Raw genomic sequence first — 22,374 nt, 5'->3', positions numbered from 1 at the left:
GTAGGAACGTCCTTACACAGTAAACAAGGCTGGCGACCATATCGCAGTGACAGAGCGAAATTCAACGCATCTACGGGATGCCACGCTTTCGGAAGACTTGTGATGGGCATGACGTGAATTACAGCAACGAAAGGCTCGAAGCGAAGGACATCCGTGCATTGACTAACGGTCAGACTATGGGTAGTAGCGTCTCAACCCAAATACGTGCCTCTGGACACTCCAGTGCAATGTGTCGGCGTTCACTCGAGCAAGCCATGATGTCCCGATGCCATTGCTACTAGACGGCACCCCATGTACAAGTCTGTGCAAGCATGATAGAAGATTATGCTTGATGGAGCATCACCACTTGGCCAGCTGGTCTTCGCTTGCTAGTGTGGGCATGTCAAATGGGATCTTCTGCACCAGTCTGCTACTACGAGCTCTAATTGAAAGGCCCAGACGCATCGTTGCTGCCATATTCACATGTATTCGCTTAAAATCCCGGCACTAGCCTCTTCGACCAAAATCCTGGATATCTGGCGGTTATATCGCAGTGAAAGGTGACCAGACCAACAGATGCGGTAGATACAGATCTGGAACTTCTGCTGCCAAGTTGCCGTCTCTTCTTGTCTGCATCGAACCCGCGCTGTCTTGGATGCTGCTTCACCGCGGCTAGTACACATTTTTCCGAGACTCTCCACCAGATGCGTATAGTCTGTTTGCCATCTCCGTTCCGTCTGAGCAGCCCAGCCGGTCCTGTATAACAAACAACTAGGAGCGTTCATGCACTGATCTTGCGCTGTCGCTTCAGTCGCTGCAACGGACAGACCCCTGGCACCATTCAATCAAGGCCATCTGAAACGACGAAAAAACTCCTTTGCACCACTTTTTAAGACGACGTCATGCGACTCAAATCCATCGGGCTCCCCTCATGATTTTAATCTTGGGAAGTTGGGGCACAGCAGACTGAGCAGAGATTTCCTCGGGCCGTCGATTGGACTTGGGTTGATTCGGTTGAATCAGTTCTATGCAAGATACTCCGTCACCCCGATGCACGGCCAGCTGTTCCTGCATGGTTATCTCGTCATCTTGATCAGAACCAAAGAAGCTCCTGCAGCGGGAGCGATCTTAATGCCAGAAGAACAGAGTGTTGCCACTTGGTTTCGGCTTGCTGTCAAGTTGCTAGGCCTGACCGTATACGAAGTGGCCACGCTGTTTTACCCCTGATCAGAGGCCAAGGCCTAGCTTCCGTCAACTTTGTGACGATCGCATTGACAAGTCGGCAGTTGATGCATGGCATGAAGTCATCAGTCGCTGATACTCACATGCGAACTGCTTGTTGAATCAATGTCGATGCCCGCACTCAAAGATTATCGGAGTGTGCTGACGCTCGTACAATGTCTTTAGGGAAATTCTTTAGATGCAAACGCCCTCGCTATGCCCATGTACGAGAGTCTGCGCAGTGCACACTTGACTATCAGACGGACTCATCAGGGGCAATAACCCGCGCTCCCGAATCTCGCGTTCCCAATGCCGACCTGTACGGCGTGCGCCCTCGAGTCTCAAGTTCTCTCAACGCCCAAACATTCCAGATTCCAAGGCTTCAAGACTTGAAGCCTTGGACTGGGCGAGTGTATGCCGACAACGGGATACTTTGGACAAGTGCTCAAGCGACGGAGCGCTTATGAAAAAGAAAAAGGTGATATTGTTGTCAGGTGACGAAAGGCGAAATTGGCGAGCAGTGGGATCAAGTCCAGGATTCAGGAACGTGCGCATGATTGCACTACGTTCCTTGAGATGGAGCGGCCTTATGCTCAACCCAACACGGAGGATTCTGATACCCCACCAAGGCACTGTCTGCGTCTTCGTCTCCTCTACGCGTTTTGCTTTGTTTCTGTGACCAGTGCACGGATGTCCGTGCTTCAGATCGTCACGAGCATTCCCTAGCTCGCCACATCAGCTCTTTGACCCTTTCATCGTGTCACGTCATTGATGTTGTCGATCTGCCGTGACAGAGCTGTCAGCTTGTGTGACATGACGGATAGATATTGGATGGTGCACGTTTGTCGCTGCAAGATCAAGAGTTCCGCTGCACCATGAAGAACCGAGCGTCATGGCTGAGACCCCTGGACTATGGAGAATTAGTGGAGAGGTCAAGTTTATGGCGACCATAGCTTAGATATGACGATTTGGACAAGGTCAATGGACATTGAGGTCATTGATATGGCAATTCACCAGAATTTGGTCATGTGTGGTGTGCTTCGACCCCTGGCTCGAAAATTACAAATGTGTTGGACGCGAGGATGAAAGATGCAACACACGGTGAATGCAATAGAGGTTCAAAGAATCTTTGACTTGTTTCAGCATTGTGAGTGTCACGAGCGAGAATCGCTTCTGGCAATGCTGGCGCTTGAGCAGAGGTGGTCTGACCAAGGCTGGCATATAAAACGTGGCCAGACCCTAGCGAAGGATGGAAGTATCAGCTGAGCCACATTGTATGAGCATGTCGAGACTCGAGACCTCGGGATCAAGATCTGTTGATAGAAGCTGCCTGGTCATGACTGCAAACAGCAGAGCATGAATACTCTCGCGACAGGGAAGATTTCAATTCCTGCCCATCTGGACATATGCTGGGTTAGGGTCTCGGCGCCTTTTTGTCTCCGCGAAGTTGCGGGGCCCCAACGACCTCGACCTCCATCTTGACCTCAGGCTTCCCTTCTTCTACATTACCCAACCTATACACAATGGCAGACCGTCTTAACCAAGTTGCAAACCACCTCGACCCAAAGAACTACTCATCCAAGGGTGGTCTCCTTGCTGGCCAAGTGGCCATCATCACCGGTTCGGGACAAGGTATCGGTGCCTCGGCTGCAAAGTTGTTTGCCGGTGAAGGTGCCAAAGTCGTTGTCAGTGACATTGATGCTGCCAAGGCTGAAGGTGTCGTGAAAGAGATCAAGGCTACGGGCGGTGAAGCTGTCGCTATCTGTGGCGATATCATGGATGCTGAGTTCCCCAAGAAGTTGGTGGACGCTACCGTCCAGAAGTATGGTCAGCTCAATGTCATCATCAACAAGTAAGTCCTTCGTGTTCCTTGTGGAGCATATGGCTAATCCTACCTAGCGCTGGTTTCACCTACGATGGTGTGATCCACAAGATGTCCGACAAGCAATGGGACACCATGCTCGCCGTCCACGGCACAGGTCCCTTCCGTCTCGTACGTGCCGCTGCACCTTATCTGCGCAAGAAGGATGGTGCCAACAAGTGCATCATCAACATCTCCTCCACCTCCGGTCTCCACGGTAACGCGGGTCAAATCAACTACGCTTTTGCCAAGGCTGGTGTTGAAGGATTCACCAAGACTATTGCCAAGGAGTGGGGTATGTTTGGTGTGCGTTCATGCACAGTGGCCTTTGGTTACATTGAGACACGATTGACTGCCGACAAGGGAGATGGTGCTGTGATGATGGTGGATGGTAAGGCTGTCCCTCTCGGTATTCCAGGCCGTGGAAAGGGAGCCGTGAGCGTCAATGCCGTTGCTGATATTCCATTGCAACGTCCTGGACAGGCACATGAAGCAGCTGCCAGTATCTTGCTCATGGCTTGCCCACTCGCTTCATACATCAACGGTATCACGCTTCCCGTTACGGGTGGTCGTGGTATCTAGGCTCACTTTCTAGTCTTCATATCCTTGGTAGCAGAATGGTTTGTCTGCACATGAATTCTATCTACTTTGACTTGTATCAAGTATCAAAAACGGACAGACCTGGTACAGAAGGTACGTCTAGTGGTGGACATGGTCGGGAGCAGTATCCAACTCGAACCAATCGCCCTCATCGCTCTTTGCAGCACTTCCCGATGATCCAGCCGATGCCTCACCACCAGCCTCAGAGGACTCATAAGCGGACAGCTCGGAGGAGACATCACCGAGCTCTTGCGGCGCAGCAGGTGCAGCAGGAACGGACCAATTCTTCACTTGTCCCTCAGAGTCGGATGCCTTGGATGGAGCGGGCCTGTACTCCTTGACCTGCTTGAGGTAGAGATCTGTGACGATGTCTGCGTGAATGTTAGCAACTGTATCGCTGTAGCTTGTGCGCGTTAAATTGTCATATAGACTGCTTCACTCGCGAGAGGGGCAGCAACTCACCTGCTCGTGCGACTGATGCAGACATGAAGGTCCTCTTTGAGAGGGGAGCACGGACAGCGGCCCTTGACTGAGATGCTTGTTAGTAAAAGAAGAGCTTTGTGTTCGAGTCTGATTTAATGGATGAGCAGCCATCTTTGCCAGTTCGCTTTCGGTCAAAAGACCAGCTCATCCAACAGACTGTCTCGGAGTGCACATACGGCGATCCTGAGTGCGTTCATGATGTATCTGTGAGGCTAGAGAGACTGTGTCTTGCGTGTGCTTTGTCGGGCAGATTCCGGGTTTGGGTTGCGGATCCGAGTTGGAAGACGGGGTTAGGGTAAGCACCATACGCGGCGAATTATATATTGGACTAGATACACCATATATACACCAGTCTTGCTTCTCTGGGCGACACAGCTGCTCCGTTGCCTCCATCTAAACTGCTTTCATCTCCTCTGCCCTTCATCCTTGCCCTTCACTGAACTTCTCCCCAGTTCTCATCTAAGCTTTCTCTGACCCCTGACATCACCATCTCATCTCATGGCAGACGCTCCTTCTTCCTGGTCTTCGCTGATGGGTGGAGCCTTTGCCGCAATGGCAGTCGACTCCCTCATTTTCCCGCTCGATACCATCAAAACGCGTACGCAAGCACAAGGTGGCCTTAAGGCGAATGGAGGCTATACAGGCCTCTACCGCGGTATCGGGTCAGTCGTTGCTTGTACAGTTCCCTCTGCTGCCCTCTTTTTCTGGAGTTATGAGCAGTGTAAAGCTGGTCTGCTCAACCTGGGCTCACACGGCCCAGCGAATCATTTAACGGCGAGTACACTGGCAGAGGCACTCTCCTGTGCTGTTCTTGCTCCCGCTGAGATTGTCAAGCAACGTGCACAAGTCGCCTCTGGACAACATGCAGGCGGTGGCGGACAGCATGCGAATCAAACATCTCGTGAGATCTTGAAAGAGTTGATACAGGGACGGGATATGAAGGGGTTATGGCAAGGATATCTTGGTCTTCTCCTTCGAAATGTGCCTGTCACGGCGATTCAATTCACGCTGTACGAAGCTGCGAAGAAGGCGTATAAGCATCGGCAAGGCAAAAAGAAGCTCATGGCATGGGAGTCTGGTTTGTGTGCTGGAGCGAGTGGCAGTATCGCTGCTGCTGTCACAACGCCGCTCGATGTGATCAAGACAAAAGTCATGCTCAACCAAAAAGGAGATGAACAAATCACCGTATGTGCAGTCATGGTGTGACTGCGAGCTAACTTTGCAGATGTGGAAAGTAGCCAAGGATACGGTTCGGCAGGAAGGAGCTAAAGCGCTCTTCAAGGGCCTTTACCTGCGCATCATTTGGACAAGTATGGGCTTATCCCTGTATCTCGTGCGTTACATCCTCAGTCCATGTCGACAAGCTAACAACAGGGCTCGTATGAGGCAATGAAGAATTATCTGGATGAACCCAGCGAAAAAGAATCAGAGTAAGAGGTCGATGGTGATCATATTCATCTCAGCACAGTATGCAGGTGCGGAGCTGATTTAGCCACAAAAGCATTTCAAGTACATCATGATTGTAGTTGTAGCGTATAGACGAGGGATTATCTTTGAAAGTTGCTGTTGTCGTACAAACTCAGAACTGAGGTACAAGGTATTCTCCCCATTGTGATTGCAAAAACGCAACGGCTCCCTACAGTCAGGTGTTAGTCTCTCGTCTGCTGAAGCGCTGTCGGTACATACGGCAAAGACGCCTGCTGAAAAGACGAGCGACAAGTTCTCTGGGTTACGAGCGGCAGTCAGTGCCTTGCTGAAGACGGACTCTGCCTGTGGCCGATTGATACGCTTCGGCGCCATGCTTTTTGTTGGTTGTAGTGTGCAAGTCCTCGGCGTCGCGCTTCTCGTCGTCTTGCAAAATTTGAAAAGTCGCAAGACAGAACGACGCACAATAGCAACACCTGCTAGCAGCCATGTCTGACAATGGCGATGACGAGGGGTAAGACTCCGTTTGGGTGGTGGGTTTGCATCTGACATACAGAATGACATATAATGATGAGCCACAATTCGACGACGAACAGCAAGTAGATGAAGACTTCAACGACGATGCAGATGCGAATGAAGCTGGCGTAGGCGGCACAACCGGCGACATGGAGGTCATTGCACCGACAGGCGGTGCTGGCCAAGTCAATGGTACAGGCAACGCTAAAAAGAATAGCAAAGCGCGCGCTGTTGCGAAAGCCGATCGTCAAACCACACCATACATGACAAAGTATGAAAAAGCACGAATCCTCGGTACACGGGCTCTGCAAATCAGTATGAATGCGCCAGTGCTTGTTGCTCTCGAAGGAGAGACAGATCCGTTGGTGATTGCGCAGAAGGAGCTCAGTGCAAAGAAGATTCCACTGCTCATCCGACGATTCCTGCCGGATGGCAGCTATGAAGACTGGTCGGTGCAAGAACTGATCGTCTCATAATATGCTGTTTCCCTAGACATGAGTTGTACATTTTGATTTCAAGCGTTGCATCTACTCTCTGAGCTCGCCTTCCTCCACCGCTGCCTCAGGCGTTTGCTCAGCCTTGGCCTTTTTCGCGCTCGGTTGCGGCTCCGCTGTAGTCGACTCAGCTGCAGGCCGCTTCGCAGCGTTGCCATTCGCCATGCTTGCCGTTTCCTTGGCCACATCCAAAAGCTTCACCACTTCGCCTCCTTTCTTTGCCTGTTCTTTGAAATCGATACCATTGTTGACAAGATTGGGCGCTGTTTCAAAGAGCTCAATCATGATTTGGACAACTTCCTCGCACTGTGCCAGATCGACATTCAGTGTCCGCCACCAAGGCTCGCCATTTACCTCTGATAGCGCCGTATCCGTAAAGACACTGCCAAAATATAAGGCCGCGGCAGCAATGACTGGTGTTTTGTACATGAGAACAATGCGTGTTCTGTAGGTATCATTGACAAATGCCCATGCACACTTGCGTAGCTCTGTACCACCTCCAAGACGTTTCCAGTACTGCCGTAGATCATTATAGGGATGCGAAATGACGAGGTCGAAACACAGCGCTTCCAGCAGTAGTTCTTCGTTATAGAGTAAAACATCGCGCCAGCGCCAGTACTCTTTCGATTGCTCATCGACAACGAGCTGCTCATTCTTCTGTGCCGTCTTGCAGCATTCAACAACGATACTGCGAAGAGACTTGACATTCTCGTCGCATTTAGTAGCCAAAAAAAGACTCGTTGCACCAATGTCGTAGTAATGGTATTCTCTCAATGAGAAGCGCATATAGAAGCGATGCAAGAACATACAAGCCGTCGCAATCGTACTCTGCAGTCTTGTCATTAGCATGCGGGCTCCTTAGTCAAGGCGACGCTTACAGTCGCAATTTCATGCCAATCTTGAAGATAAAATCGCATCCTTTCATCCGCTCGGTCCGTTCGCGCTCTGGCGAGTATCCAGCCTGGATACTGGGCGTTCGCTTAAGCTCTTGCTCCGTAAAGAGCCACTTCTCCGACTTGGCCGCCAACGCCGCATCTTCCACCTTCATCTCATCTAGCTGGTACGGTTTGCTTCTCGAAGTCGCGTCAAACTCAAGAAATCCAGAGCGAATGAGCAACAGTCACAAGTATCCAACTACTACAACGTGCTGAATGTCTTTTGAACATGATCAGTCTTACGTTTCGTGCTCTTGAAGAAACCCAAGAATTGCAGCTCAGCGGTGCCCCTTGCAAAGAGTGCCTGCTGCAGTTTCTCTGCTTCTTCGTCGCCACCTTGCTCGCCACAGACTTGTCCATACGCTTGGAACCAGTCATAAACATTGACAAGCTGGCCTGAGTCTTGAAATAGCTTAAAGAGCGCTGGTGCATACGGGTCCACGGACATCTCGCCAAGGTACAGCGATGGCGTCTTAAGTGCAGCTGCCAGAGACTGGCGTGTAGCTGCTGTGTACGCGGCATCGTAGCTGCGAGTGCTATTTGTCCAGAACAGTTCATGAAGAAGCAAGTGCTCATGAGAGATGAGATGCGTCTCGAAGAGCTCTTTCAGGTAATCATGGATTTCGATCGTGACCTTTTGCTCGCTGGAGACTGATTCTGCCAAAGCAGCACTGTACAATGCAAGTTGCTGTGCAATAGCACATTCACCTAGCTTTGCTAGGCATGCCCTCAGAAACGCTTCAGTCTTTTCTGTGGGGAATTTCCTGGCTGTTAGTATGCTTTGAGATCTGCGTTGCCATACTTGAGTGAAATCAGACTCTCCTTTGTGATGCTGCTGGTGGCAAGACCACGTTCCAGCAAGACTCCGTATGAGTCTGGGAAGGAGAATCTCTGCGCAGAGGTTAAGCTGCGGAGAATGTCCCAGACGCGAAAGACGACATGCAAATTGGCCTTGTATGATGCAATGGAGTCCACAGCATCCAGACAGAGCTTGCGAAGGGCCTCGTCATCATTAGACAAGAGTGCTTCAGCTCTATGCAAAGAAGGTAACTTCTTGCTACCGACAAGCGCCTTGATGTGTTCTCGAAAAGATGGTAATTGACACACTAGCCTGCGATCCTCGGCACTCATCTCCACAAGATGTTGAGGTTCCCTGACCAAGTGAGCAAGCTCATTAGAGTAAAAGAAGCACAGCAACTGATACCTCAATCCGGCAACAAACTGTTCCAACGATCGAGTACTGTGCTGGAAATGTGATCGCAATACTTGATAAGCGTCAAATCCTAGCCGTAGAGTGTTGTCTGACTCGATCAAGTGCGTAAAGATGATTTTCTCGACAGCTTGCTGATCAGAGTCTAGCGAAACACGCTCGACGTCCAGCAAGCGTATACTCGCAGTCGATATGGCTGTCTGGTATTGTCCAAAGGATGTGGGAACGCCGAGCATGAATCGAATGTCCAAGTCTTCCTCTGTCGAGAAATGTTGAATCAACTCTGTCACTAATCCAGGCGCAAAGCCTTCTAGATTAGGGATAGCCACAACGATAGGTAGTGGCTCTCGTTGAGCCTCGTGCCACACTTTCAGGAGTCTTATATCATGTGACTGCACACCTGTGTCATTGGTGACAGTCTTGCCTTGCGCTAATGTAGATGAGACAAGCTTCTTCATAGTCAAGCGAAGCTGAGTACAATCAGATGCGTTCAGTACAGTTAAAGCACATGGCTGCTTCTTTGAGGCAAACACCCTTTCCTCTAGTTGGACGAAAGCCCTGGCGAGGTTGCTCATGTTTGAGCCAGCCTGCAATACTGCGCATTTGATCTGTCTAGTGGGCCATGCAGTATGATGCGGTGCTTGGATGAACTGCAACAGACGAGCGACCAAAGCCAGGTTCTCCTCCTTCAGATGCGTCTGAAATTTATCGGTAAGCAAGTGCTGTGGGGAGTTTGACTTGAGCTTACCTCTACACAGCCATTGAGCTGTGCTAAACATTGTTCAAAGGCGGCATAGCGAGGAGATCCTTCAAAAGCAGAGCGAGAGCGTCTTTTACGCTTAGACTTGTCATCTGGTCTTGAGAAGAAGCAAGAGTCTACTATCGACTGCTGTGACATTGTTAAGCTCCAGGGTTTGAGCTGGTAGCTCGTGGTTGAGGTCTTCCATAGTTGCGCGCGTAGTGCAGTTCAGATGGCAGACGATACGAGATGTCTTGATCTTAGTATCTCACAGAACAATGAACAACTCAACGACGCGGATGTCCACCATGGTCCATGACCTACCGGAAAGCGGCATTCAAGGGGGCAGAGGAGGAAACCAAACGAGTTTCTACATCAATATGATCACAGCGGCAATGCCGCGAATTACAACAAGTATTGTAGAACAGTAAGGCACCATTGTACAGGGTCTTCTAGGTCTAGTGTTTTCAACGATTCTCTCTTAAGCTTCAAATCCATGACTAAACTTAAAGAGCGAAAGCGCCGACGACGCCAAGAGCACCGACGAGACCAGCGTAGAGGAAGTTGGTGGACACAACGACGTTAGCGGCCGAAGCAGCTCCCGAGGTACGTGCAGCACCGGTGCCAGAAGCAGCGCGCGAACCAGAGCTGGTAGCACGAGCAGTTCCAGAGGCAGCACGAGTAGAAGCACCTGCGCCGGCACCACCAGCACCAGAAGAGCCGGAAGGACGGGCGGAACCAGAGGCGGAGGAAACACCGCTAACGGCGTATGCAGCGCAGTCGGCGTTAGCTGCGAGAGGGCAGTCGTCAGCAGTGCAGATCGACTGGAGAGCGGCATCAGCGGTCATTGGGACAGCCGTGGCAGGTCCGCAACGCACATTGAAAAGGGAGTTGAGTGCTGTACCAACTGCAGTGATATCAGACGAAGCAACACCGAAAGAAGCGGCGGCAAGAGCAACCTGGTTAATGAAGTAGGTGTTCTGGGCAAGGGTGAGGTTCATGTATCGGTGCACCCTGTACTGCGAGGTCGAACCGCCGTACGAAGGGAAAGCAGACTGGCCCTGCATGGTGCAGCCCAAAAGGTAACCAAAGTACTGGTACAAGTGCGTAACGAGTGTGTACTGGTTTGAGCCCTCAGTAGGGAGAGTGTTGTTCATGAGAGGGGCAGCGGCACCACCGTCCAAGAAGTTGACCGAGGTAGGCATGCCGTTACGGTTGGAGGACATGAGAGCTCCGGTAAAGTAAGGAGCAAGGTTGACCTCGGTACCGTTGACAGTTCCAGGGGCGAGAATACCTGGCACAGCGTTCATGGGTGCAGGAGACTTGGTGTAGTTTCCGATGACCACAGTGTTGACAAGCAACTTGAGGAGCGTGTACTGGTTCTCGGCAGTGTTGCTCATAAGGAGCGCGCCAGTGCTGTTTGTTAGTCGATTGCGAGATGTACAAAATCAAACATACTAGTAGTCGCAGATGGACGTGTTAGTAGGACGCTGGGCAGCGACGAGGCCGGCAACAGCAGCAACAGTAGCAACAAACTTCATGATGATGAGATACTAAAATGAAGAGTTCTTGGGAGCTTGACCAGGGTGCGTAAGCAGACGTCTCCCTCTTATACTAGACGCCCGGCTCAACCTCAACGATGCGCAGTCATCCGTGGGAAAGAGTAGCCCACGCTAGGCACCGCCCGCGCGACTCACTGATCCTTTGCCTGTCAAAATGCGTGTGACAGAAAGCGTGACGGTGTGGAAGAAGCGGAGGTCCATTTCAGTTGACAGCAAGCCGAAATGGGCTGGTCAGCAAGGAGCAAGCTTCTTGGTGATTGGCTGCTTCAACTGTCACCAAGGCCTGGGCCTGCCAAGCAAATGGTTTGATTGCCATTCTTTCAGCGTGCGCAAATGGCCTTTTTCTGAAGCAATGGGGGATTTGCGCCCCCAGAGAGCAAAGGGGAAAATTTCGAAAACGTGCGGAGTGAGCTGCGCACGCGCGACTCGCGACTCATTTTAGCTCACACCCCTTCCTGCAGCGAATGAGCATTGACCAGACAATCAACTAGCTCACCTAGAGTAGGCCTGAAGACGAGTAGTGCAAGGCTCCAGGAAGTCATGCTCGTCTTGTCCAGGGTGTCCTGTGAAGACAGGAGCGCTGGGGTGACGATGCAACAGCTGCTTCGTCGGCTAGCTGTCATGAATCATGATGTCATTTGACCTCGAATTCCTCGGCCGAAACAGGCTGTCAATCTGTGCCAATGTCTTGCTTGGTGATTACGAGCTCTGAAAAGCAGTCACACATAGATGAACTGACCAACGCAGCTTTGGGAACAGACTGCAGTGTGGTTTACGCGGCTGTGATACAATGGTCGAAGTCATCCAACTATTCATTGTTTGCCCGCAAACATTATGCGATGTTTCTCGCGGTCTGTAGACATTCCCATAATCTGCACACGAGCTTTGAGCCAAGAACACGCGCGAGTCGCGACCTTTAGTCTGTGCACCAACACGTTTTCACACTGATGAGTTGTGAGGTCGATAGGCTTCGGCAGAGTCGGCACAAGACCGCAATCAGTCTCAATCGCTGGGCCTGTGAGCTTCGTCAAGATTTGTAGCATGAGCCTGGAAACCGTCGCTGCAGCGTGCTCCTGTGCTCCTGTCTTGCAGCTAATTATAGATTCAGCTCACGCCGTCTTGAGGGTACGACCACTAGCTGGCCTCCTGTTTTTGCTACCTGCTCGGCTGCAGCTCGTGACAAGCTAACACCACACAGAAGGAATGATAGTGGGCGGCCCTGCAAGCAGTCACCCGATATCCTTTGAGCTCTCAAGCTTGATCATTCGAGTGTATATTCACGGCAGGGCAATCGTACTAACGTGCAGCATCTATGAAATATTTATCGAGCCAGACTGTCGGTGTCGCAATATTGTATGCGAAGCACGTGTGACGACACCATCTGACTCTTCAGCTTGTGCGACGCAGGCAGGTCCGACTCCATTTCCTGATCTTTCCTCTACTCTTTCGCTTGTCGAGCCACCTTGCTGCATCGCTTCATTCGTTTGACCTAGCTAGCGCTTCTCATCTGCATATACCACGGAAAGCATAGTAGCTGCGTATTTGTACTACCTCATATCGCGCTACAATTGCGCATCTATACCAGCCCATACGTGGCGAAGGTCCTTCAGCTTCAGATCAAGGTCAAAGTATTGAAATGTCTTCAACTGTCGCGAAAGAGGACAAGTTGCCGCGCTCTTATTCAATAGATGAACAGAGCTCTCACAATCGCGTATCTCATGAAAACAATGCTGGTGTCGTGCGTGCTCTCAAGTCACGACAAGTACAGATGATTGCGATTGGCGGCATCATTGGTCCTGGCCTTCTCATAGGCTCGGGCGGTGCTCTTGCTGCTGGTGGACCTGCCGCTTTGCTCATTGTCTTTGCGCTCGTTGGGTTGGTGGCACTGTTTGTCATGCAAAGTGTCGGCGACTTGGCAACCCTGTACCCTCAAGGTGGTTCCTTCATGACATGGACAGGACGTTTCGTGGATGACGCCCTGTCCTTGGTTGTCGGGTGGAACTACTGGCTAATCTGGGTCACTGTCCTTGCGAATGAGTACAATGTCAGCTCACTGCTTTTGCGGTACTGGACAACAGCGCTGCCCGGCTACGCTTGGGTGCTCTTACTCTGGTTCTTTTTCGGCTGTGTTGCTTTACTAGGAGTTGCCGTGTATGGAGAACTGGAATTCTATTTGGCGAGCATCAAGATTGTGGGTCTGCTCGTATTCTTTGTGGCAGCTATAGCCATCAACACAGGAGGCATTGGCAATCAAGGGTACATTGGTTTCCGCTTCTTTGACAATCCTGGTGCCTTCGCAGCTGGATTCGCCGGCGTGGCCAAAGTATTCTCCTTCACGTCAACCTTCTTCGCTGGTGTTGAAGCCATTGGCACAACAGCCGGTGAGACACGAAATCCGCGCAAGGCTATCCCGACTGCCATCAAGCAAGTTTTCTTCCGCATCATTGTTATTTACCTCGGCACGGCATTCTTCTTTACGCTCACTGTGCCGTATAATGCGAGTGAGCTCATCAACGCAAAGTCTCGCAGTGCTGCTAGTCCGATCACCATTGCACTGACTCGAGCTGGTTGGGCTGGTAGTGTCCATCTCGTCAACGCATTCATCCTTGTGGCAGTCATCTCTGCAGCAAATAGCTGCATCTACATCGCCTCGAGGACAGTACTCTTCCTCGCCAACGAGGGAAAAGCGCCACGATTCCTTGCACGAACCACTCGACGCGGCGTTCCAGTCAACGCAATCTTGTTTTCCAACTTTTTTGGCCTGTTGGCGCTCATCAATAGCGCAGAAGCTGCAGGCAAGGTCTACTCAAGTCTCATCAACATCTCCAGTGTATCGACATTCATTGTCTGGGGCATCATCAACCTCAGCCATATCAGGCACACTGCAGGCTGGAAGGCACAAGGTTATTCGAGGTCATCAATGCCATATCAGTCTTGGTATCAGCCATACCAGGCGTACGCTGGGCTCATCTTGTCGACCATCTTCACGCTGATCCAAGGGTACAGCTCATTTGCGCCTTTTAACATTGAAGACTTTGTTGTTGCTTATATTGTTTTGCCTGTGTCTGTGCTCGGCTACATTGGCTGGAAGTTTTGGCACAAGACCCGCTGGCTCAGGTCTCATGAGATGGATCTGCAATCTGGTCGCATACTTGAGGAGGACTTGGATGCGCCATCTCTGGTGGACGGATCAACGCAGAAGAAGAAGTCCATCTGGAGAAGAATGGCTGACACTGTAGCAGGCAATGAGTAAAGTATTTATCTGTAGTAATTATATCGGACCTTGAAATGAGTTTGAGCCTGCCATTCGGCCAAATGCCTTCAGGTCAGCCCACCAACCGATGCGAGAGACTAGCAGTAGAAGGTCGAGGGGATTATTGTGTGTATATTTCAGATGGTCGGCATCCGTGCACGTGGCCCAGTGACGTCCCAGCCTCGCTCAACACCCCGTATCCCACACTTCCAGAGCTGACTGCACGAATTGAGAAGCAAGCAAACAATGAGCATCTCTACCAAGTCCACAAAGCCCTTCGGGGGTCAGAAGCCAGGTACCTCGGGTCTCCGAAAGAAGGTCAAAGTAAGTCTCCTTGTCGCCAGTCAGAAGCTCACATCTTAGGTATTTGAACAGCCCGGGTATACTGAGAATTTCGTGCAGGCAATCATCTCTGCAGTGGAGCCTGCCGCGAGAGGAGCTACACTTGTTGTTGGAGGTGATGGTCGATACTACAACAAGACAGCCATCCAGTTTATCGCCAAGATTGCCGCTGGTAATGAAGTTTCAAAACTCATCATTGGACAGAACGGTATTCTCAGTACACCTGCTACGTCGCACATCATCCGCAAGCGACAGGCTACTGGTGGTATCTTGTTGACTGCCTCACACAACCCTGGTGGTCCTACCCAGGACTTTGGCATCAAGTACAACTTGGCCAATGGAGGACCAGCACCCGAGTCAGTCACCAATGCCATCTACAAGACAACCACCACAATCAGCGAGTACAAATGGGCTGAGATTGGTGAAATTGACTTGGACACCATTGGCACCAAGACGTATGGCAATCTCGAGGTTGAAATCATCGACTCAGTTACCGACTACCTCGCCATGCTCAAGGACATTTTCGACTTTGACCTCATCAAGTCATTCCTCAAGTCGAAGCCAGACTACAAGATCTTGTTTGATGGGTTGTCTGGTGTCACAGGGCCTTATGCCAAGGCTATCTTTGACGAGGAACTCGGCTTGAAAAACTCCACACAAAACTGCGAAGCCCTCGAAGACTTTGGCGGTGGTCACCCGGATCCCAACTTGACATACGCGCACACACTCGTTGAAAAGGTGGATGCCAACAGGATTCACTTTGGCGCTGCATCTGACGGTGACGGTGATCGCAATATGATTTACGGCTACAAGGCCTTTGTTTCGCCCTCTGACTCTGTTGCTGTGATTGCACACCACGCAGACTTTATTCCTTACTTCAAGAAACAAGGTGTGTATGGTCTTGCTCGCTCAATGCCTACCTCTGGCGCCCTTGACTTGGTCGCAAAGAAGAAAGGCCTCAACTGCTACGAAGTGCCAACAGGTTGGAAGTTCTTTTGCTCTCTCTTTGATGACAAGCGCCTCTCCATTTGCGGTGAAGAGTCCTTTGGTACGGGCTCCAACCACATTCGCGAAAAGGACGGTCTTTGGGCTGTGGTTGCTTGGCTCAACATCATTGCAGGTGTGAGCCAAGAGCAGCCTGGCAAGGAGGGTATCAGCGATATTTTAATGGACTTTTGGAAGACGTACGGCCGAACCTTCTTCTCTCGCTATGATTACGAGGAGATCGAATCGGCGGATGCCAACAAGGTCATTGACCATGTTGCAGCACAAATTGCAAAATCTGACTTTGTTGGCTCGACTCCCGTCAAGGGCTTTACTGTTGCTGAAGCGGGCGATTTCGAGTACAAGGATATTGTTACTGGTGAGGTGGCTTCGCACCAAGGTCTCTACATCAAGTTTGAGGGTGGCGACCGGCTCGTTGTGCGTCTGTCTGGTACCGGCTCTTCCGGCGCCACTATCAGGCTATATGTCGAAAAGTACGAGACGGACGAGAGCAAGTATGAGCTTGATGCACAAGATGGTCTCAAGAGTCTGATTTCTGCCGCTCTGGATATTCTTCAGCTCGAGAAGTTCACAGGTCGTGCAAAGCCAACTGTCATTACGTAGATCTAGTACTTAGTCTAACTAGTAAGACTATGCAAGCCACTCAAAGTCATAGACCATTTCTGACGCTTCATTCATCAGATCGCGTGCCTTCACATCCACTGTCTCGTTTGCAGATTCTGTCCGCCTGAACCAATCCATGAAGCCACCCGTCAAGGCACGCTTACTTTTTCTTGGCTTTGCGACTGCTGTCACGACCGCTTTCGGCCTGCTGACTGCCACTCCTGTGACAACAGGCGCTGGTCTATCGCCTACGGGCGTCGCTGGCGCTGCACCAGGTTGTAGGAATCCGCCTGAGCAATGATAGATTTTCGGATCAAAGCAACCGCCTGCACACGCACCAAAATTGACACCATTGACAATGGGACAAAGTTGGGTATTGCCCCAGCAAATATAAGCACCCGTCTCAAATCTCGCGCCAGCGCACGTTCCTGATGTTGTGAACGCAGGTGTGGTGGATCCGCTACTGCCTGTACTGCCCCCAGTTGTGGGTGGTGTGTTGCTACCGAGGGCTGCGCCTCCGGGGTTGTATGAGACGGTGAGTGCGTTGTCTCCGCCACACCGTGAGTTGGCATCACCGCTACACGCCATGTTGCACTTGCTTGCGTCTAGCTTTGTGGGTGGCAAGGCATTGGCGCAAAAGCATTGTGAGCTGTATTCTGTGCCACTGTACTTGAAGCCTTGTGCTAGACAATAAGCGCTGCATAGCGAATTAGTCATGGTTGGCTGCGAGTAGACGCCGTAAACACCAAGACCTCCCATTGTTCGCGAAAGTGGATAGCCATCTGCAAAACAGCCTTGGGCATTGACGACTGGTTTTGTCGGGAATTGAACGGCCTTGCGTCCGTCTGCGATACCAAGGGTGGCTTTAAGTCTTGTACCTGCTGGTAGCGCTGCATTGTACGGTTGCATGGATGCTGGACCAGGACCATACGTGACTGGATTGTTGCCAGGCAATTTCGACATGGTGCCTGTGACTTGCTCAGTGGTGCCTGGCTGCTTTTGACACTTCGCAGCAGTTTGGTAATCAATCACATCAAACAGCTTGCAATCTGTAAAGACACCAGAATCGGCCGTACACGTATCGATGGCTTGTTGCAGCACATTGAAGTCCCAACCGTTGACAAAGTCTGCATGCGAACTGTAGCCTGTTGCATCGCCGTTTGACAAGACGAATTCTCCTGTTCCGGCGGCAATTTGGTTCCAGTATGGACCGGTCCACCAAATAATCTCATAAAACAATGAGACTGTGCGGTATGGGTGCGATGAAGGGCAAGTACCACTGTCGACTTGAGATGGGTACGCCATGTGAGATTTGTGATCCGGTGAATCTGTATTGACGCCATCCCAACAAGAAGGAAAGAAGATTTGCTGGCGCAGACCGTTGGGACAATTTTGATTTGGGAAGCCTTTTGTCTCTAGTGGTGAATTGTTTGGGTAGTCCAGACAGCGGTATGAAATGGCCTGCGCTTCAGGGGTACCATCATAGGAACGCATGCTGGGCCTGCCAGCTAGCATCTTGAAGCCATCGGGGAAGGCGTACAGCTTCTCTCCGTTGTATCCGTATCGCTGGATGTAGTACGCCAGCATACCACCGCGCTGCTCAATCGATGTGAAGAGACCTGTTTTCTTATCGCGAAAGTAAAGGTTCGGCACCCAGTATACAGACTTGTCTTGCGAGACCTGACACGTCGTACAGTCACTCGCCCTGAGATCGGCAAAGGTTGTGGAGTCTGGAATCAGCTGATGCCGGCGCTTGTAGGAGTCTTACAGTTGAAGTTGTTGGCGCCCATGATGGCGTGCATATGTCTGATGTGAGTACGATTCGCACGAAGCAAAGAACTTACCCTGAGAGCTGTCCAGGATTGACAATTGGGTCGGATCGTTCATAAACAACCTGATTGACGCATGGAAGCCGCCAGAATGCCTCAGCGCTCGTCGCCAATAGCGCAACCTGGAGGGCAAGGTTCGCAAGCATGACCGTTTGATGGATGAAGTGGTTGTTGCAAGTCCAGCAAGTCTGATGAGCATTCGATGAGCATACTTTCACGGCCCATCTTGTCTAGCTCCGGTCTGTGGCTCTAGTCCCGTTGGCTGCCTTGTTTGGTCGAGTAGATGCACTTTTCAGTCCTCGCTCCAGCCACCGATCGCGAAATCTGACAGCCCAAATTTAGCAGTCATAATTTGCTTGTATCCTTGATGTCCCCTAGTAAGCGCAAGAGTAGAAGAGAAGATACACAGAGCCAAGTCATTATATTCCAGGTCCGAGGCCCACTAGACCCATGCGTATGGCGCTCGGGTTACCAAGGCCTCTCGAGATGGAATTCTCCTCCTCGGTATGCAGCTTCTCCTTCAACGTTCGGCAGCACTAATGCGAAGCCCTGGTGCCCTGCAACGTTCATACCTTAGTATCTAGCAAACGATCTGAGTAGTCGTATGGCTGGCCCTGGCTTCTGCTCAGATATGCAGTTTTTCACTACCGCACCACCCCTTACACTACCCCTGAACGTCTCGTGGCATCCCAACCGAATGTTACGACTGAGATCCAACCTGCTCTATTTTGGGGCAGAACATGACGGAAGCAAGACGAACTCTTCATGAGCGACTCTTGGGCTGTAACGGAAGCGGCTGTGTCGGTAGCGCTCGCGTCCTTTTCGACTGCCGTTGTTGCTGTCAGTGCATATGCACGTTCGAGGCACTTGATTTGGCAGGCTGATCAAGAGTCCCTTCTTCTTGTCCTCTCTTTGGTATTATCTCGCTCTTGGTACGGATCGCTGACGGCAGACGTTTTTCACCCTCTGGGCAATATTGGACGCTTGGAATACCGGGACACACTGGCAACACCATGAACGCGAAAGCAAGACAATGCTGCGCGTGCAACTGTCGTCCTTCATCTTCTCAATCTTGTGCCGCACGACAGCACAGCTTGGTGTCCTGACATGTGCTCGCTCGCACGGCTTTCCCAGTCAATACCTCCCAAGAGTTCAAAAACTAGCACATAAAGTAGCCATCGTGGTCATTGTGGCTCTGTCGACCCTTTCCATCACAACGTACACCTCGGATCATGCCTATCGAACCATTCTTGATATCACTGTGTCGGTATATCAAAGGCTCCTCTACACGAGACTTGCTTGTGAAACTGTCTGCGGGCTTCTCACCTGTTTGTTTTGCGTATGTCAACTTGTTTTACCACGCAGGGCACAGGATGCTGATGCACAGCTGTTCAGACAGCTTTGCCTTCTTTCATTGGCGTTGCTCGTCGCTTTGGGTTGTGGCATAGCGGGCAATGTACAGGTGCGCGCTGGTGTCCAACACATTTTCAAAATGTTGCAGGTCAACCTCACTTTGATTGTCTCGCTACTTTTGCCAGTAGCTGCAGAACGAATGAGTCGGCTGGGACGACCGAGATTGGCTGGGACGCCAAGTCCACAACCATGGCTCAGTGATCCTCTCAGTCTCATTCGACAGCATACGTCGTATCGTGGTGTTCAGAGCTCTGTTCGCATCCCTCCTGCTCCTTCCTTGGGTGCTTTCGTGAGTGACTCGACCGATAGCTCCCCACGCAGCCGAACGAATCCAGTTGAAAGCAGTCTGGGAAGCAGCATTCATCAACGAGAACGCGAAGCAGATACGATACGCAATTTGAGCCAACTGCATCAAGCAACCCGACAGAGCTCCATACATCCCATGCGCTTGCGATTGGATGATACATTGACGGCTGAGCAGTCTGAGTTCAGTGTGAGCAACTCTCGAGTCAATTCAAGTCAGCCATCACGTCTGAGTAATGGATTTGGCAGTCGACCAAGACGACATACCGTCCATGCTGCAGGTCGACGCGCGCCAATTTATCCCATGGTAGATTTACGTCGCAGTTCCTATTACTCTGCAGCAACACCCTCTCCAATCAATCCAGGATCCATCTCAGCTGGCAGTAGTCAAGAAGGCTCTGACCCTGCTGCTTCGAGTGCCGTTACGGCGGATTCTGACATTTCAGCCTTGATTCGACAGAATTTCAGACTGGCCCTGACACTTCATAAGAGTGACAAGCGAGCATCTCGTTCGACATTGAAGGATCAAACGAGGAGTATGCATACTGCCTCAGAGGTCACAGCTGACTCGCCTGCTGTGGATGGCGATGAAGGACGAGAAAAGGCAGGACAAAATCTAGCACCGCTTGTGACACCATGGCAGCCATTACGGCCACACTCTGTTGACTTGCCTCGAAGAGATGAGAATGCATCGAGCAAGTCTGATGCGCGCCTGAGCTGGGCTCCGGATGTAGAGGCGTTACTGAGTGATCATCAAATGGCTGACAAGCGAGGGAGGACGTAGGCTAGATCTTGAGTCAGCAAGTCAGACTAAGCGTATTGACCGAGCATGAGCATTCATAGGTAAATTCAGCTGTGAGTATCTCTGTAGGCGTAAAAGATTGGTCTTTGTCGTTGGCGTTGATCACCAAATTGACACTCCCCGCCTTTGTCCCATCTGATTCGTGCACAAGCGTAATCGTCATCGCTCCACGGCAGCGAAAGAGAGGAGGGGCAGAACCAACCTCATCTCAGACGTCGGACCCTCTATCAACACGTCCAGCAATAGTGTAGATTCAAAAAGCTCACTATTCTACACACACAAGGCAATTCCAACAGGAACGAGACATTATGACTTCATTGAAAAAGGGAGACAAGGCACATGCCAACTGGGGCGGTGGTCAAGTTGGCGGCACCGTGGTCGAGGTGAAGACGGATGGTCCACTGGAAATTGAGTCAAAGGGCAAAACTGTCTCGAAGAATGGCGAGTCCGACAATGCTGCTGTGCATCTCGAGCGTTCTGGCAATGATGTCGTTAAGAAGGCCTCTGAATTGACCAAGGACGCTGATGGCGGCGGTGACAAGGAGGAGGAGAAGACGGAGGACAAGGAGGAGGAGAAGGGAGATGACAAGAAGGATGATGAAGCCGAGTCTGGTGATAAGCGCAAGCAAGACACGGCACAAAAGAATGGCAGTGCCAAGAAGGCCAAGACGGACGATGCCAAGGCCAAGTCCGCATCCAAAAAGGATGACGGCGAGAAGGAGACTAAGAAAGACGCCAAGAAGGGCGACAAGAAGGATGAGAAGAAGGATACTGAGAAGAAGGATACTGAGAAGAAGGATACTGAAAAGAAGAAGGCCAGCACGGGCGGACGCAAGGCTAGCACTGGCAGCCGCAATGCACCTCCTCCTACGACACGTACGACACGTTCAGCGAGCGGCAAGAAATAGCCATCTGTACCTTGCCAATGTAGAATCAAGTTCAATTTGAATTGAGAGCAGCGAAAGGAGTTTGAAAGGCTTGTATATATATAAAGATATAGGAAGAAAGATCATTAAGGCTCGCCAATCGCAATGGAAAGACATACATCGAATAGAGACAATCATGAGCCATTGGCTCAGAGACCATCTGTGTAGGCAAATTGCTCGGTAAACAATTCTTCGGCCTTCATAGCAGCCATGTGCTGTTGCTGTTGCTGTTGCTGCTGCTGCTGCTGCTGATACATGAACGCAGCGTGGTGTTGCATCATCTCCTCATCAAACATGTAGAATGAGTCTTGCTCTTGTACTGGCGTCGATGCTTCAGACGCCTGCAATGCTTGACCAAGAGCAATCGCGGCAGCCGTGTGTGAAGTCTGCAACAATGACGGTGTGGGTGATCGCGCTCGAGAAGGCGGCGTACGCGAGCCCGATGGCTTCGCAGGAGCAATGGACAATGGCTTCTGCTTGGCTGCTGCTTTCGCTGCTGCACGCTGTTTAGGCGACACACGCTTCTCTTGCACAACACCTTCCTCGGACGATGCACTGCGCGAGTGTGTCATGGCAGCACCAGCAGAACCACCGGCAAGTGAGTTCTGGCTCATTTGTCGCTTGAGCATCATCTTTGTGTTGCGTCCAAACTTGGCATGCGTTCGCTCATGAGCACGCAGGTTATCGCTGCGAGAGAAGATTTGTCCACAACCCTCGATGGAGCACGTAAAAGGCTTGGCACCAGTGTGTAGGCGTTCGTGGCGTTTGACATGTTCGAGACGTGCGAAACGAGCACTGCAGTGTGGGCAGACGTGAGGCTTGTCCTTGACATCAGAGACAATCATAGGCACCTTTCTGGCGCGTTTGGCAGAC

At 51.2% G+C, this 22,374-nt stretch overlaps 14 protein-coding genes across 14 annotated transcripts; 7 read left to right on the top strand and 7 right to left on the bottom strand.

Annotated features, from left to right (window-relative positions):
- Positions 1-2,670: 2,670 nt before the first annotated feature.
- On the top strand, positions 2,671-3,869 carry BCR37DRAFT_353820 (uncharacterized protein). Its single transcript, XM_040868177.1, has 2 exons — positions 2,671-3,052; positions 3,100-3,869. The coding sequence occupies exons 1-2, from the start codon at positions 2,724-2,726 to the stop codon at positions 3,641-3,643; spliced, it is 873 nt and encodes a 290-aa protein (XP_040728465.1). The 5' UTR covers positions 2,671-2,723; the 3' UTR covers positions 3,644-3,869.
- On the bottom strand, positions 3,633-4,386 carry BCR37DRAFT_375945 (ATP synthase complex subunit H-domain-containing protein). Its single transcript, XM_040868491.1, has 3 exons — positions 4,320-4,386; positions 4,124-4,190; positions 3,633-4,032 (listed from the first exon to the last, which is right to left on the bottom strand). Exons 2-3 carry the CDS (start codon positions 4,146-4,148, stop codon positions 3,761-3,763), a joined length of 297 nt encoding a protein of 98 aa, XP_040728464.1. The 5' UTR covers positions 4,149-4,190; positions 4,320-4,386; the 3' UTR covers positions 3,633-3,760.
- Positions 4,387-4,491: 105 nt separating this feature from the next.
- On the top strand, positions 4,492-5,702 carry BCR37DRAFT_375942 (mitochondrial carrier domain-containing protein). Its single transcript, XM_040868490.1, has 3 exons — positions 4,492-5,329; positions 5,370-5,477; positions 5,519-5,702. Exons 1-3 carry the CDS (start codon positions 4,643-4,645, stop codon positions 5,576-5,578), a joined length of 855 nt encoding a protein of 284 aa, XP_040728463.1. The 5' UTR covers positions 4,492-4,642; the 3' UTR covers positions 5,579-5,702.
- A 21-nt stretch (positions 5,703-5,723) lies between these two features.
- On the bottom strand, positions 5,724-5,944 carry BCR37DRAFT_390469 (uncharacterized protein; the record flags this gene model as incomplete). The annotated part of the gene is made up of 2 exons (XM_040870858.1): positions 5,724-5,780; positions 5,831-5,944. 2 exons carry the CDS (start codon positions 5,942-5,944, stop codon positions 5,724-5,726), a joined length of 171 nt encoding a protein of 56 aa, XP_040728462.1.
- An 81-nt stretch (positions 5,945-6,025) lies between these two features.
- Positions 6,026-6,635, top strand: BCR37DRAFT_375941 (RNA polymerase, subunit omega/K/RPB6). Its single transcript, XM_040868489.1, has 2 exons — positions 6,026-6,083; positions 6,126-6,635. The coding sequence occupies exons 1-2, from the start codon at positions 6,058-6,060 to the stop codon at positions 6,559-6,561; spliced, it is 462 nt and encodes a 153-aa protein (XP_040728461.1). The 5' UTR covers positions 6,026-6,057; the 3' UTR covers positions 6,562-6,635.
- A 196-nt stretch (positions 6,636-6,831) lies between these two features.
- On the bottom strand, positions 6,832-7,594 carry BCR37DRAFT_338927 (cyclin-like protein; the record flags this gene model as incomplete). Its single annotated transcript, XM_040867316.1, has 2 exons — positions 6,832-7,414; positions 7,458-7,594. Coding segments are annotated over 2 exons (720 nt in total), but the record flags the coding sequence as incomplete, so codon positions are not given.
- BCR37DRAFT_18284 (origin recognition complex subunit 3 N-terminus-domain-containing protein) lies at positions 7,523-9,795 on the bottom strand. The gene is made up of 3 exons (XM_040866297.1): positions 9,473-9,795; positions 8,317-9,422; positions 7,523-8,278 (listed from the first exon to the last, which is right to left on the bottom strand). The coding sequence occupies exons 1-3, from the start codon at positions 9,620-9,622 to the stop codon at positions 7,717-7,719; spliced, it is 1,818 nt and encodes a 605-aa protein (XP_040728459.1). The 5' UTR covers positions 9,623-9,795; the 3' UTR covers positions 7,523-7,716.
- Positions 9,796-11,356, bottom strand: BCR37DRAFT_18283 (uncharacterized protein). Its single transcript, XM_040866296.1, has 2 exons — positions 10,922-11,356; positions 9,796-10,879 (listed from the first exon to the last, which is right to left on the bottom strand). The coding sequence occupies exons 1-2, from the start codon at positions 11,002-11,004 to the stop codon at positions 9,970-9,972; spliced, it is 993 nt and encodes a 330-aa protein (XP_040728458.1). The 5' UTR covers positions 11,005-11,356; the 3' UTR covers positions 9,796-9,969.
- Positions 11,357-12,793: 1,437 nt separating this feature from the next.
- Positions 12,794-14,278, top strand: BCR37DRAFT_342512 (amino acid permease; the record flags this gene model as incomplete). Its single annotated transcript, XM_040867434.1, has 1 exon — positions 12,794-14,278. The coding sequence occupies one exon, from the start codon at positions 12,794-12,796 to the stop codon at positions 14,276-14,278; it is 1,485 nt and encodes a 494-aa protein (XP_040728457.1).
- Positions 14,279-14,478: 200 nt separating this feature from the next.
- BCR37DRAFT_375934 (uncharacterized protein) lies at positions 14,479-16,293 on the top strand. Its single transcript, XM_040868488.1, has 2 exons — positions 14,479-14,602; positions 14,642-16,293. Exons 1-2 carry the CDS (start codon positions 14,525-14,527, stop codon positions 16,226-16,228), a joined length of 1,665 nt encoding a protein of 554 aa, XP_040728456.1. The 5' UTR covers positions 14,479-14,524; the 3' UTR covers positions 16,229-16,293.
- BCR37DRAFT_390463 (uncharacterized protein) lies at positions 16,256-18,203 on the bottom strand (the record flags this gene model as incomplete). The annotated part of the gene is made up of 3 exons (XM_040870857.1): positions 16,256-17,958; positions 17,997-18,034; positions 18,073-18,203. 3 exons carry the CDS (start codon positions 18,201-18,203, stop codon positions 16,256-16,258), a joined length of 1,872 nt encoding a protein of 623 aa, XP_040728455.1.
- An 887-nt stretch (positions 18,204-19,090) lies between these two features.
- On the top strand, positions 19,091-20,557 carry BCR37DRAFT_385208 (uncharacterized protein; the record flags this gene model as incomplete). The annotated part of the gene is made up of 1 exon (XM_040870331.1): positions 19,091-20,557. The coding sequence occupies one exon, from the start codon at positions 19,091-19,093 to the stop codon at positions 20,555-20,557; it is 1,467 nt and encodes a 488-aa protein (XP_040728454.1).
- Positions 20,558-20,883: 326 nt separating this feature from the next.
- BCR37DRAFT_390461 (uncharacterized protein) lies at positions 20,884-21,483 on the top strand (the record flags this gene model as incomplete). Its single annotated transcript, XM_040870856.1, has 1 exon — positions 20,884-21,483. The coding sequence occupies one exon, from the start codon at positions 20,884-20,886 to the stop codon at positions 21,481-21,483; it is 600 nt and encodes a 199-aa protein (XP_040728453.1).
- Positions 21,484-22,151: 668 nt separating this feature from the next.
- On the bottom strand, positions 22,152-22,307 carry BCR37DRAFT_338698 (uncharacterized protein; the record flags this gene model as incomplete). Its single annotated transcript, XM_040867309.1, has 1 exon — positions 22,152-22,307. A coding segment is annotated over one exon (156 nt), but the record flags the coding sequence as incomplete, so codon positions are not given.
- Between the last annotated feature and the right edge of the window lie 67 nt (positions 22,308-22,374).

Source organism: Protomyces lactucae-debilis, assembly GCF_002105105.1.
Source record: "Protomyces lactucae-debilis strain 12-1054 chromosome Unknown BCR37scaffold_1, whole genome shotgun sequence".
NCBI lineage: Eukaryota > Fungi > Ascomycota > Taphrinomycetes > Taphrinales > Protomycetaceae > Protomyces > Protomyces lactucae-debilis.
Note: the sequence above shows the minus strand (reverse complement) of the source record. Positions and strands in the feature narration are given on the sequence as shown.